This window comes from Triticum dicoccoides, chromosome 3A (genome assembly GCF_002162155.2).
Source record: "Triticum dicoccoides isolate Atlit2015 ecotype Zavitan chromosome 3A, WEW_v2.0, whole genome shotgun sequence".
NCBI classification, from domain to species: Eukaryota; Viridiplantae; Streptophyta; class Magnoliopsida; order Poales; family Poaceae; genus Triticum; species Triticum dicoccoides.
This window is the reverse complement of record NC_041384.1, coordinates 352,556,232-352,571,447: the sequence shown is the minus strand read 5'-3', so window position 1 is coordinate 352,571,447 and position 15,216 is coordinate 352,556,232. Positions and strand designations below refer to the sequence as shown.

The 15,216-nt window shown below is 52.7% G+C and overlaps 1 protein-coding gene and 1 long non-coding RNA gene across 2 annotated transcripts in view; both read left to right on the top strand.

The window, feature by feature from the left end:
* The window catches only part of LOC119272290 (chaperone protein dnaJ 15-like), a 4,620-nt gene extending 4,535 nt beyond the window's left edge, over positions 1 to 85 (top strand). The window contains exon 12 of the mRNA XM_037553805.1: positions 79 to 85. Coding sequence (XP_037409702.1) covers positions 79 to 85 — 7 coding nt within the window. The remainder of the gene's footprint in view (positions 1 to 78) is intronic.
* An 8,438-nt stretch (positions 86 to 8,523) lies between these two features.
* Positions 8,524 to 13,846, top strand: LOC119268180. Its single transcript, XR_005132966.1, has 2 exons — positions 8,524 to 9,594; positions 13,415 to 13,846. It is a non-coding gene; the product is annotated as an uncharacterized LOC119268180 (long non-coding RNA).
* The last annotated feature ends 1,370 nt before the right edge of the window (positions 13,847 to 15,216 follow it).

Below are 15,216 nucleotides of genomic sequence, written 5' to 3'. Positions count from 1 at the left end.
CCCCCCTCTGAATTTGTACTCTTTAATGTGGTGTTAAGAAAGAGACATTGTATTGTCGCTCTCTAATTGTACAATCAGAAAGTAGGTGTGGTGCGGCACTTATTTTGACTAAGGCCCAATTTGCGGTTGATGAACCATGTTGTGCTGAACTTTATAGTATAATCTACTGTGAGAAAGTAGGTGCGGGAAATAGGCAAAATTTGGTTAGTCTGGCAGTTTTTTTTTCTTTTCAAAAAAGACGGTTGGTCAAACAGCTGAATAGGAAAAATCTAGTCAGGCGAACAGCATCATAATCCACTGCCATGCCAAACAGAGCCAGACAGATGAAATCATGTGACACTCTTCTAGAATCTAGATAGAGGTATTAAACTCACTTTCAGAAGAATGTCGCCATTTTACTTGGTCCTGTTGTACCATGTTTGCTTTGACCTAGGAAACAAGTTAAATTAGGATTGGAACAGGCGGCATCTGTAAGGTTCTCCCGAAAGCAATTCACATTGTTCTACTACAAAAAAGTAATATTTTTGCTAGGGGAAAAAGTTTGTATAACTATGTTGCCTTGGTGTTTTTAACATTAATATGAGATGGCTTATTGTTTTGCACACATTTCTTGTTATGCTCTATAGCAATTTAAATGCTCACACTGAGGAAATATGCAACTTGTGTTCCCTGAGGCTATATATATGTAATATCCATGAGGCCATAGGGCGATAAATATATCCATGAGCCCATAGGCCGATATATACGCATGTACATGTGTGGTTGGTAGGGCTAGGGTTCCTACCGGCTCTACTCTGTAGGTTATACGGGTAGAACAGCGAGGGTTGGGGGCGAGGGCGGCGGCTCCGGCACGTGGGCGCCGTCGCGAGGAAGAAGAGGGCGGCGCGGCTAGGGCAAGGTGCGGCTAGGGTTTCCGGCTCCTCTGGAGCCGGGCAATAGGATAGAACTATCTTTATTGCTTAATTCCAAAAGGTATCTTACAATCTAATATTTATAACCTGAAAACGACTAGCCTAAGATAACTTGTGGGCCAAGCCCTTAATCTACTGCCCAGCGGGCCTCCTCCGGTTGTATTGTAAACCGGTCATAACATCTCTCCCCGCCTGCACAAACAGCTCGTCCTCGAGCTGAAAGTCTGGATAGTGTTGGCGGAAATCCTCACGTGGCTCCCAAGTAGCTTCCTCCACAGGAAGACCCGCCCACTGGATCAAGATGAACCATACCCCGCGACGAAGTTGCGCCTTCAACACCTTCTCTGGCTCCGGAAGAAGACGTCCATTGACGGTCGGGGGAAGCGCTGGTGGAGCCGCCGGTGGCTCTCCATGAAAAGGCTTGAGCAGCCCCACATGAAACACATCGTGGATGCGAGCGCCGGCCGGCAGCTGAAGACGATAGGCCACCTGCCCAATGCGCTCCAAGATGGCGAAGGGTCCCGCGTAGCGAGGCCCGAGCTTGCGCTTCGCGCGCGGGTCAAGTGACTGCGTAGAGCGGTGAAGAAGACGCAGCCACACCCAATCACCCACCGCGAACTCCGCCTCGCGATGGTGGTTGTTGTAGTAATGCTGCGCCAGCTGCTGAGCCTGAAGGAGACGCTGACGGACCTCCGCAAGCATCTCGTCACGGGTGCGAATAAGGTCGCCCGCGGCCTCCGTCCTCGCCGTAGCCGGGTCCACCGGCAAGATCAGCGGAGGTGGCCGCCCGTAGACCACCTCAAATGGTGTCGCACGCAGGGCAGAGTGGTAGGAGGTGTTGTAGCAGTACTCCGCCCATGCGAGCCAATCCACCCAAGCACGAGGCCGATCACCTGTAACACAGCGTAAATACATGGCAATCACCTTGTTAACCACCTCTGATTGGCTGTTCGTCTGGGGGTGGAAGGCCGCGCTGAAGCGGAGCTTAACGCCCGCCATCCTGAAGAGATCGCGCCAGACATGGCCTATGAACACCGTGTCGCGATCACTGACGATCGAAGCAGGAAGTCCGTGCAGACGGACAATACCGTCGAAGAAGGCACGAGCCACGGACGCGACGGTGTAAGGATGCCCCAGCGCGATGAAGTGAGCATATTTAGAAAAGCGGTCGACCACCGTGAGAATGACAGACTTGCCTCCCACCTTGGGAAGCCCCTCGATGAAGTCCATGGAGATATCGGCCCAAACCTGAGAAGGCACATCCAGGGGTTGAAGAAGACCAGCTGGCCGTAGCGTCTCCGTCTTATTGCGCTGACACGTCGCACAAGAGCGCACCTAATCGCGAACGAGGGCACGATCACCAGGAATGTAGAAGTCGGCACGGAGACGATGGAGGGTTTTCTGCACACCCTCATGGCCAGCCGAGTGGGCTAGCAGCAAGACCTGGTGACGGAGATCATCATGAGCGGGAACGAAGACACGATGCCCATGGACCAGCAGGCCGTCGGAGAGGCGCCATGGCTCCTCCAGGTCGCCGGCCGCGAGCTGCTGCTGCAGGAGAACCGCATCGGCGGCGGTCGTGGTGGCCCGGCGAATGTCGTCGAAGAGGCCGAAAGTCGGCCCTGAGCGGATGCAGAGTGCCTGCCCCTCGGAGTCGCCGGTGACGGAGTCGAGGTCGGCATCGCGGTGGGATAAGGCATCGGCCACGGTGTTAAGACGACCCGGGCGATACTCGACGGAGAAATCGAAGCCGAAGAGCTTGCTAATCCATTGATGTTGGGGCACGGTGGAGAGCCTCTGATCCAGCAAGAACTTGAGGCTGTAGTGGTCCGTGCGAATCTGAAAAGACCGGCCCCACAGATAGGGCCGCCAATGGCGCACCGCCTGCACCAAGCCAATGAGCTCCCGCTCGTACGCCGCAAGCTTGAGATGGCGCGGGGCGAAGGGCCGGCTGAAGAAAGCAAGAGGCCCGTCGCCCTGATGAAGCACGGCGCCGAACCCCACACCTGAGGCGTCACAGTCCACAACGAACGGCCGGTCGAAGTCCGGCATCTGAAGAACGGGCCCCGTCGTGAGGGCCCCCTTGAGGGCCTCGAAGGCTGTCGTCGCCTCCGCATCACAGGCGAACGCGTCGCGGCGCAACAACCGCGTGAGTGGAGAAGCGATGACACCAAAACTCCCGGATGAACTTCCGGTAGTAGCCCGCAAGGCCGAGAAACCTGCGAAGAGCCCGCGGAGACTGGGGCGTCGGCCAGGCAGCGACGGCGGCCACCTTGTCGGCGTCCATAGCGACCCCGTTGGCCGAGATGACGTGGCCCAAGTAGGCCACCGAAGGCGTTCCGAACGAGCACTTCAAGCGCTTAAGATGGAGATGGTGCGCCCGAAGCTCGTTGAAGACGATGGCGACGTGCTGTAGGTGCTCTGCCCAAGATGCACTGTAGATCAGAATATCATCAAAGAAAACGAGCACAAACCGGCGTAAGTAGGGTCGGAGGACGTCGTTCATCAGAGCCTGGAAAGTTGCCGGGGCGTTGGTGAGGCCAAAGGGCATCACTAAGAACTCGAAGTGGCCGTGATGAGTCCGAAACGCCGTCTTGGCGGTGTCATCAGGGTGCATGCGCACCTGGCGGTACCCCGACCGGAGGTCGAGTTTGGTGAAGAAGCGCGCCCCGTGGAGCTCATCGAAGAGCTCGTCAACCACCGGAATAGGGAACTTATCCTTGAGTGTGACAGCATTAAGGGCACGGTAGTCGATGCAAAAACGCCATGTGCCGTCTGACTTGCGGACGAGAAGCACCGGTGCGGTAAACGGCGAAGTGGATAGCCGGATGATGCCCGCCGCGAGCATGAGTGCACACTGCCGCTCCAACTCATCCTTCTGCAACTGCGGATAGCGGTAAGGCCGTACCGCCACCGGTGCAGAGCCTGGCAGAAGATGTATACGGTGATCGTACGCGTGGGCGGGCGGCAGCCCCTGTGGCTCGGTGAAGATGTCGCCGTGCTGCTGTAGGAGGCTCTCCAATAGTGGGTGCTCGGCTGTGGCCGTGGTCGCGGCGAGCTGGAGTGGAGTGGTGGGTGCGGCACCCCCAATGCCGGCCCACCGAATGCGGCGGCCTAACCGCCAGAAGGTCATCGTCAGCGCGTCGAAATCCCAGAGAATAGGACCAGGAGTGCGCAAGAAGTCGACGCCGAGGATGAAGTCGAAGCAGCCCAAGTCGATGCCGGCGCAGGTGATGGAGAATTGCTCGTCGCCAATAGTGATGGGCACGTCGCGGGCGAGCCCGTGGCAGCGGAGACGGTCACCATTAGCGACGGTGACTCGCAACTGTTCACCGCCGGTCGGCTGTAATGCCAGGCGCCGCATGGTGGTCTCCGGCAGGAAGTTATGTGTGGACCCTGTGTCCATTAGGGCCACCAGGCGCTCACCCTGGATCATGACCGGTAAGAGCATCGTCCGTTCATCACGGATGCCGGCCAGCGCGTGTAGGGACACCACAAGGGCGGTGGCCGGGGCGGGCGCGGGTGCCGCTGCGGGCTCCGCAAGGGCTAGGGCGCCGAGGCCATCCTCCAGTGGCTCCTCCTCAGACTCGTCTGCCGTCTCCAAGTAGAAGAGGCGGGGACAGACATGACCTGGTGCATAGGGCGCATCACAGTTGAAGCACAAGCCCAGTCGTCGGCGTTCCAACTGTTCCGCCTGGGTGAGGCGCCTGAATGGCCGCGTCGGTGCTGGGGCGGCTGCCGGAACGGCTGCAGGGGACGCCGGTGCCGCCGGCGCAGATGGACGCGTCACGGCCTGGGCGCGCTGCTCGAACGCCCGGGCATAGTACATGGCCGTCTGAAGGTCTTGGGGCCCCTTCATCTCGACGTCCACGCGGATGTGGTCGGGGAGACCGCCGATGAAAAGTTCCGCCCGTTGTAAGGCCGTCACACCGGGTGCGTGGCACGCCAGGGCCTGGAAGCGATCGGCGAAGTCCTGCACCGTGGAGGTGAACGACAGACAGCCCAACTCGGCCAAGCGGCTCCCGCGTACCAGTGGCCCAAAACGAAGAAGGCACAGCTCTCGGAAACGATCCCACGGGGGCATGCCGCCCTCGTCCTGTTCGAGGGCGTAGTACCATGTCTGGGCGGCCCCACGGAGATGGTAGGATGCCAGCCAGGTCCATTCCGACACGGGCGTGCGCTGGCCGCGAAAGAATTGGTCACACTGGTTGAGCCAGTTAAGCGGGCCGTCGGAGCCGTCGTACGTGGCGAAGTCGATCTTGGCGAACCGGGGCGGCTGCTGGTGTGGCGTGCCCTGGCCCACTGCCTTGGCGGTGCGGAGGGCGGATGATGGCGCACAGGCCATGGTGGAAGGCCCGGCGTAGTTCCCAGCGGCGCCCGACACCGCGGGCTGCAGCGGAAAACCGGACGGTGGACGGGCCTCCGGGTAGGCCGATGGCTGCCCGTTGAGCCAGCCGGGGAGTGGCGATGGGGACGGCGGAAAGCGGACCTCTTGTATTGGGAGCCCGCTCGGCGAAGACCTGCCCAGGTTAGGGCTGGGTGGGGCCGGTGGAGGACCCTGCTCCAAGGCCGCTGGAAGGTAGGGCGTGACGGAGGACGGCGCGGTCCAGGTGGGCCATTGCGGCCCCGTGGTGGCGACGAGTGGCGGGGCTGCCGGCGCGATCTGCGGCGGCCACTGCGGCCAAGGCGGCGGTGCGGCCGCTGAGGCGGGAAGCGCCGGGTAGCCTCCGGTGATGGCCCCCGGTGCCGAGTACCACGGAAGCGCCTGCTGACCCGCGGCCATGGCTGGATGGAGTGGTGGGGGCGGCCCGTACGGACCTGCCAGGTAGAGGCGGATCCCTTGAACCGCGGTGACGAGGTCGTTGAGGACGCCCGCCATGGCCTCCGGCGTGAACTGTTGCGGCTGCGGGGGAGGTGACGGCGGCGGCGAGTGTTGGACGGGGGCCGGTGGCTGCCCTTGGCCCGGCGTGGTGCCGGGTGCCGTTAGGGCCGGCGCTGAGAGCGACGCCGTGGTGCCCGCCGAGAGCGAGGCCGTAACGCCCGGGGCAGAGGCGGCGGTGGTGGAGGAGTTGGCGGGCAGCGGTGGTGGTGGCGGTGGAATTGGCGGAGACATGGTCGAAACCCGGTTACCTGATACCAAATTGGTAGGGCTAGGGTTTCTACCGGCTCTACACCGTAGGTTATACGGGCAGAACAGCGAGGGTTGGGGGCGAGGGTGGCGGCTCCGGCGCGTGGGCGCCGTCGCGAGGAAGAAGAGGGCGGCGCGGCTAGGGCAAGGTGCGGCTAGGGTTTCTGGCTCCTCTGGAGCCGGGCAATAGGATAGAACTATCTTTATTGCTTAATTCCAAAAGGTATCTTACAATCTAATATTTATAACCTGAAAACGACTAGCCTAAGATAACTTGTGGGCCAAGCCCTTAATCTACTGCCCAGCGGGCCTCCTCCGGTTGTATTGTAAACCGGTCATAACAGTGGTAGTATGCAAAAAAGATCTTATGGAATGGGCATAATACACGGCCAATACGCAAAAGTATATATAACTCAATACCCCCACAACTCATGGTTAATCAACAGCATTGAGTTTGGACACTAACATGCTTCGTGAAGAAATCCGTTGACTACGACTTCAAAGGCACATACTTCAGAGCAATCACCCAATAAGCATCGACACTAACTTGGTGAGCTCATGGTTCATAGGACCTGTATTGTATGACAAAAGAGGAGCAGGAGCTAGTGTAGTGATAGAAATACCAAAATCCTTAAGCAACCACTCTAGCCAAGTCACGACTGTTGACGAAAGAGCTATACCTCACAACTTAGCCTCTGCCTTTGAATAGGGAACTGTAGTTTGTTTCTTTCTCTTTCAGGCATTGAAAGATCTACCAGGAAAGGCAAAGTAAGCATAACATGACCGATGAATGATCTGAAAGATCTCTAGCCCAAGCAGCATCCGAGTAGGCCTGAAGTTGTAATGAATCGGAGCGTGGAAAGAAAAGACGGTGAGAGATAGTCCCATGAAGATCTCGTTGAATCTGAAGGCGGCTGTAGTGAACCTGTAGTAAACTTGAGTGGGAGCAGAGACAAACTGACTCACATAGTGGAGACTAGACTACCAACAAAGATGTTGATAGCGCGCCGGATTAGACAAAAGGTGCACCATCAGAAGCTCTGAGATGGACCTTAAGCTCCATCGAATTCTACACTCATCATAGGAGCAGCACGGGCAACATCCTGAATGTACTTCTCTTGGTATATTAAGAAGCCATATGAGGTAGAAACCTCAATCCTGAGGAAGTAGCGAAGATGATAAAGACCAGACATAAGAAACTACACTAGCCTTCACAAAGGTCGCCGCCATTCATTATCATGTTATCAACATATAGAAGAAGCGCCCGACAACGGGACGAAAGGCGGATAGAGAGAGGTAGGATCATGACCACTCAGTGAAAAACCAGCAACAATGACCACTGAGGTGAACCGCTCAAACCAGGCATGATGGGCTTGCTTAAGACTATAGAGAGCGACGAAGACGGCATGCCATGCCATCAAGAACAAAATACTGAAGTGGTGGTTGCATGCAGACCTCCTCACGCAACTCACCATTAAGGCATTCTTGACATCAAGTTGAGAGACATACTGGTTTGCGAACAAAAGCCACAGCAAGAAAGGTGTGAACAATTGTCATGTGGGCCATAATAGCAAATGTCACGACCATGCTCCTGCAGCATCACATGTTGCCATTTTGGATGAATAATAGCATCAGGAAAATCGTCTCAGGAAGAGCAGTGAAAGGATATCGAGGTCAATTGAATAGACACTCAGGGGTGGTGGTGGTGGTGGATATAGTCCTATAAATATGTGTACTTCAAGTTTTAGGCTTTCCTAGTTGGCCCTTAGGAAATCCTGCACGTGCAGGCAATCAAAGAGTGCAAAAGCGACAATAAATCTTGCAAGACAATTATGAAGTTGATAGAAGGATGCAAACACGGGTTGACTTGATATTGTATCCGAGGTTTGGATATTGGTGTTATCCTACTCGTGAGTGGGAGGTTTGAACCACAAAGGTTCTAAAACCACACAGGTCTCGACACCATCGCCCACAAAATGCATGCCCACCTATTCTGCTTTCATGAAGAAGCCTCCTCATTCATGGTTGGTCTTCCATGGAGGTGATATCCGTACATTGTACAAACTATTGATTCCTTCACACAAAGCTTGGAGGTTCTCAAGTGAATTCTAATCATCTAGGAGGTGCACACCCTCCCAAGAGTAACAAGCAAAACAGTCACGCGGACGAACACTTGAAAAGATCTTCAATCAAAAGCACTCAAGAACCCATAGGATCTCTCTCTCTCTCTAATGTAGGACCAAGCCCTAGTTTGTCCGATCTTCATGAATTGGAGGTGGATTTAGGGTGGATTCACTAAGAACACGGGGGAAATTCACAAGAAAATACAAGAGATAACACAAATTGGACAAGATCCACCAAGTATCCCTCAAATCACAAGCCAAGTGATGAATCTCAAGCATTCAACAACAACGAAGGAAAGTAAGACACAAAGGTAGTTCTTTCCCAAGTCCTAGGACAAGGAGGGCGTGAATTTCATGAAGGAATCTACCCCACCAATGGGGTCTTTGTACTCCTATGGAGTCATCCCCTCAAGAGGAGGTCTTCATCTCCATGAGAGGAGCAATCTCCATGAAGGAGTAATCCCACAAGGGGAGCTACATGAGCAAAGCTATATGGTTGGAGTTTTAATCTTAGCTAACCCTAAAATGGATGAGATGGAGGGATATATATAGGTCCAAGGCATGAAGGGGCAAGTGAAAGGGTAAAGATACATGGGCTTTTCTCAAATTCTGCACACAGCCACACTACCTGTCCGGTCATCTGGCCGGATTGTGCGATAGTGCAGTTTTTGCACCACTTCTTCGGTTGCTCTCTCTTCTTCCATCGCTGCTTCCACGCTCCCTCTTGGATGTTGTTGTTGTCCTCTTGTGCTCTCACCCAATAAGCGTGAAGCTCTCTCAAACCTATACATGTACAGGGTGGGGGGAGGGTCAAGTAGTATACCATCCAAGAGCGAACCAAGTAGACACGCATAGAGGATATAACTCACCTTAGTATATGTGATGCGCGTGTCACTTGGTGATGGAGCCAAGTCCATGGTGATGACACTAGGGCGTTCGGCACCACTCTCTCTCTCTCACACAAAGATAAAGCTTGAAGTAGAGAGAGATGAACACAAGAGAAGGGCTTCAAGAAAGGGAGGAGCTTGGTCTTTAAAGATTCAATGAAGTAGCTTGGAATCACCCAACAATTTCCTTTCAACTCTGCCTTGGACGCACAAAAGGCTTGGATAGGATTTGGCTTGGAATGGCTTGTAACTTTTTCTCACAACCAAGGGGGTTTGGGGGATTATTTACAGTGCAGGCCTAGAAGTACCGGAGGAAAAATTTCAGAACTACTGGACTTGTTCAAAATTCGAATGGCCAGAAGGGAAAAACATGTTCTTGGAAGTGCACGATACCTCGGAGGTACCGACTGTCAACTAAGCTTCTCAAAAGTCCAGTTGCTCAGAAGTACCGAGCAGAGAAAACAAGGAGGCACTGGTGTCACGCTAACCATGGCCTACTCCAGCCGAGCCGAGCATATCTTCAGTGCTTTCCAAGTCTTAGTTTGGTGAGTTCAGATTTTGTTTAGATCTAGACAAGCCTTCCTATTTTATGATTTGTTAGCTTTCTTTATTTGCAAGTAAGTATTGGCCGTGTTTAGAATTAGGACTAGTTGATTTGGTTTCTATCTTTAGTTGCCTGGCTCTATATAAGCTAGGGAGTAACTCGTGTCATGGGTATTAGAGAAATAAAACAGATAAAAGGAGAGTTTTACCTCCAGAAATTATCTGGCCCCCAAGGCATCGCTGTGCCCAAGCCTAAAATCACATGCCCTCCCATCATCCATGACTATCCCTTCCATAACCTAGGTCGTGACAACTTGGTATTAGACGTACCGATCCTCAGCCACCTCTCCTCCCCCATGGCCACCATTGCGGAGATACCAAGTTTCTAGATGAGAAGCTCCACACTCATCAAAATGATCTTTTCGATGAACCGAGGGGCAATGCCTTTAAGAAATTTGAAAAGTACATTGAAGAGCTCAAGGAGCAGGCAGCAACCAGCCGGCTATCCATTGCCCGCCTGGAGGAGAGCGACTAGTCAACCCTTCACCGTGGAGGAGCACATGCATGGAATGAACGGCCGCAATAGCAGTCACTCACATGCTGTGGACATCAACTAGTGGAAGCCCAAATCCGACAAGTTGGAATTCCCCCACCTTTGAGAAGAGCGACTAGTCAGCACACACATGAAAAGAATGGCAACAACAACAGTCACTCGCATGTTGAGGACATCAACAAGTGGAAAACCCAAATTCCACATGCTGGAATTCCCCACCTTTGATGGCTTAGAAGATACACTGCCCTATCTCACTTATGTTGATCAATTTTTTTATTAGCAGGGCACACCGGAAAGCGACAAGGTGTGGCTTGCATCATATCATTTGTTAAAGCGGGCGTCACTATGGTACAAATGTCTCAAGGGTTCACATGGCGCACATTCTTATGGGAGTGCTGCTCATTACTCAAGTGGTGTTTTGGGCCTAATGTTTGGAACACTCTAAAGTCCGGGACACTGAGCTCTAGACAATTAAGAACCGTTGGCAAATTAGTTGATGACTATGAGTAGTAGTTTTTAACTCGTGTGCAGGTGCGATGGACTTACAAAGGTGCCCTAGGTGGAGCTATTCGTGGAATCCAAACCGACGTCCAGCCATGTACCCGGTGATACTAGAGGATGTCATGGACCATGCACGCGCGTACAAGGAGCATGGCGCAATAGAAGACAACAAGAAAGGTCTCGTGCCGAAGGGAAACATTGAGGGAGGCATCATATCATCTACTCTAGAACTTGTGGCTCCTCCCAAGCCTAGGTGTTGCCCAGCAAGCGGCACCTTCTGCGGCTCACTTGCCGAGATGGATGAACGGTGTGCCAAGGGTCTTTGCGACAAGTGTGACGACAAGTACACCCCTGACCATCGCTGTAAGCATCTTTATGATTGCTGGGTGGATGCTTCGGAAGAGAGGCGACTGATCTACTGGACACAAGTATCGGTTCCTAAAGCTTCTTGGGTGGGAAGTTCTTTCAAGCTCGAGGTTGAGCTGCTTGTTGAAGGGGGGAATGATGTCATGCCAGCCATGGTCTACTTTAGCCGGACAGGTCTTTAGTGCTTTCCAATTCGAGTTAGTTTGGTCAGTTCGGATTCTGTTTAGATCTAGATAAGCCTTCCTTTCTTAGAACTTGTTAGCTTTCTTTATTTGCAAGCATTGGCCATTGTTTAGAAGCAGGAGTTCTAGTTGGTTCAGTTTCTATCTTTAGTTGCCTGGCTGCTATATATGCTATATAAGCCCAGGGAGTACTCGTGTAATGGGTATTGAAGAATAGATATAGAAAAGGGGATGTTTACCTCCAGAACAGATCTGTCCCCCAAGGCGTCAGGACGCCCAAGCCTAAAATCCCTTGCCCTCGCCCTCCTATCACCAACGACTATCCTCTTCCTAACCTAGGCCATGACAATGGCACCAAAAAGGTCTCTTTTTTGCAAAGATAGAACTGGCTCAGTACAGCAGAAAACAAAGCCTCGAAGATACTGAGGTTGACATAGCTGTTCTCAAAGGGAAATGTAGCAGAAAACACTTAAATCCCAACTCAGCGGTGCCAGATGGATAAATCCCAACTCAGAGGTGCCACATGGATTTAGCTTGGAAGTACTGGGCCTCTACTGAGACTTTGATGCTGCAGCAAACCTAAAGGCTCGGAAGTGGCGGGAAAGGTTATGATGCTCAAAGGTATTGAAGCTAACTAATAGAGATGGTCTCAGAGAAAACATAGGTTGTCAGTACTGGAGAAAGATTGTTGGCAGCTCCGACGCTACTAGTAAACAAGGTGAACGGCAGAACCACGCAGAGCTTCCGTGCAACAATCCATAGTAGAACCGTGTCAAAAGTTGAGACTGGCCCGACAACCAGAGCCAATAACCTGACACCAGAAAGGAGCTGCTTGGAAAATTGAGAAACATGAGACATGGAATGAACATGAAAAGGCGAAGTGCTAAGAGTGCCTCCACTATTTATTGGAAGGGGAGTACCATCACTAGTAAGGACATTAATAGGAAAAACGAGAGGTCGAATAAAGGACAAAGTGGATTATCACAAGTCATATGATAAGATGGTCTCGTGTCAAGAATGCACGGGGATGTTGGGATGTACCTGACTTTGTAGAAGGTGGTCTCTCGGTGCCAGAAGATTCAGTAACAGAACCTATCGATGGAGAACGAGAAGCAACAAGCAGGCACCTAAGTCGCTCAATCTCTAGCTTAGTGAGGGGCTCAATTGAAGAGGCCGAGGTAGAAGCACCTAGTGATAGAGAACCGAAGTAGCAAGCAGGTGTCTAAGTCGTGCAATCTCATGCTGATTGAAGGACACAACTGAAGTGGTCAACGTAGCATCATCAGGAGAAGAGCTGCCACCACCACCCGTGGAAGTCGCTAAAGGAGGCTCTGTAGCACAGTAATCAATGCCTACCGAAGCCGCCGGAGGATGCAATCTAGAGTTGCTACCACCATGTGTAGATTTCGGCAGAGGCTATGTTGCAGGCGGGCAAGCACGAAGCACCAAGGGAAGGCATATGTGAGACAGGGCACGACCGTACTTGCACGAGCACCACAGGAGCAGCAGCTACGAACACTGCCCGCCTCAAGAGAAGATCGATCAACACTTTGTACAACATCAGGCAAGCCAATAAAAGCACCTGGTAAGGACACAGCGTAGTCCCCAACGGATCCTCCGACGACCAACAGCCACACACGCTAGCAAGCAAACGACTTTTGACCAAGCTGCATGCCCACCACTGCAAGGAGACGACCGGCATGACAACAGCCCATACTGGCATGGAGAGCAACCTGATCTAGACCTGGAGAGGTCAGATCTGAGCCGGCCTGGACCACAGCCAGTGCGTCCCACCTGTGACAAAATCAGATGACCAGAGACCACGCAGCCGCAAGGCTAAAGAGGCACCCAGCAAACACGGCTACACGATGGGTTTATGGCGCAGGGGAACTCAGGGAGCATGCAGGAGCCGGCAGGGCCGGGCAAGAAGCGACGGATGCGAATTGGGGAGAAGCGCTCGAGAGACCAAGCACCACCATTGGCTGGCCGGCGGCTCCGCCGAGGGGGAAGGAACAACAGGAATGAGGTTTTGTTGGCCGAGGATTTCGCCTCTAGTATTGTCCGAGAGCGACATGGGAGGCATACGATTGAAATCAAAACAAATAGTGACATGTGTTGTTATAATTACAAGAGTTGATCTTGAGTACAGCAAATAATTTATTGTGACATTCAGTACAAAAATTTGATATACATGTTGCTAAAGTTCTGTGGTCTCTGCAGGTTGATGATATGTTGAGAGAAAGGGATGACATCCATTCTTCATTCACGACCGAACGAACTATCACGAGCTCTCTCGGAGCTGGTAGCAGCAGCAGTAGATATCCAGTTGAGCAAAACAAAACTGAGAGTTCCGAGAATGGTAACATAGATAGCAGGGACAAATCGAGTAAAAAGAAGTGGTTTAATCTAAATCTTAATAGATCTGACAAGAGAGCCTGAGCAATTTATTTTCATCGATGTCAGCATCGGCACATCCACTGTTGTACATTACAGAAGCTCAATTGTATTTGTGCCTTCTGAGCTGTACGCTTGGCGATTCTTGTTTCTTCTTCTTTTAGCATAGCAGTTTTGAGTAAAATCGTGTACTATTCATCAACTATTCTTCTTCCTCCACTTGAGGTACGTTTGCCTGGTGTCACAGTTTCCTTTTTCTATCCCCATTGTTAATCATCCTGGGACAGCATATTATGTTAAACCATGTTGCAACGTTGCACAGTGTCTGTAGCTGCCGTAGTCTTTAGGATCTTCGACGCCACGGCTTATTTGGGTTCCTATTCTCTAGGGCGCCCGGTGAGCAACCTCTCTCAGTATATAATGTTACATATGTAACACTATGATTAAGGGAAGAATTATTCTCCCCAACTTGGTAACAGACGCGTCATGGCCGAACTCGCTAGCTGTCTGTGCTCCCCTGCCTATGGTTCCGCCATCGGTTCGGTCAGCTCTCCTAACGAACTTCTCTGTCATTGCTTCTGTTGTTGAAGCGGCCAGCTCTCGTAGCGAACTTCTCTGCCATTGCTTCTGTTGTTGAAGCGGCCACGATACCTGTTGTCCATGTTGGTACTACTGCCTCTCTTTCCTTGACACTCCTGCCCCCGCCAGTTCGCCCTGGCACACTGCCCCACCACCAATCATTTCAGCTTGCCGCCCCATCCTCGCCGCCCGATCCTACCACATCACAAATTACATCCAATTAGAGCATCTTCACATCACAAACTACATCCAATTAGGGCATTTCCTACGTGGATTCTCAAAACGTTCGGACGTGTCCGAACGATGCAAGCCATCCAATGAGGTGCCCCATCCATATGCGGACGCGCCTGATGTGTTTGAAATCACACAAATCTGACGTAGTGGGAGGTTTGTGGGAGTTTGGACGTCTCCCATGGCGCGACGTCCCACCTAAACTATCTCTGCCCGAAACCCCTCTCTGCACAAAGGGGTTGCCGCGCATCATGCTGGTCAGGCTGTTGGAGAGCAGACGCGACTCTGCGACATTAATGCCGGTCAGAGCGAGCTGCGCTGCTTCAATGTCGACGCAACGACTAAGAAGCCTACTTTGCGGCGCTGCTTCAATATCGATACAACGAGTAAGAAGCCTACTCCATTCGGTGTGCCACACTGAAGCAATCTATGACTCGTTTGCCCGGCCGCGACTATTTAAGCACGACTCAGGCGCCGTCCATACCACACCTCACATCCTCTCCTCTCCCCTCACCGTCGATCTACTCCTCTCCGTCTTCGCTCACCATCGTTGACAATGCGGAAGTCCTGGTTCTCTGCGCTGGCAGGTGGCTTTGGATCTCCTTCCAGATCCGAATCATGGTGTTGTTGCCGTTGCTCTTCGGGACCATCGGCCTCCATAGTGCCTGGCTCCTTCGGGAAGGAGGAGATCAACCTCTCCTTCGACGACGAGCAAGAGGAGCCGCAAGAGCAGCAACGCCTCCTCATGGAGGCTGTTGCGATGGATGAGAAGTACCAGGCACACCTAGAGCTCCTCCTCGAGCGGTCGCTCAAGGACC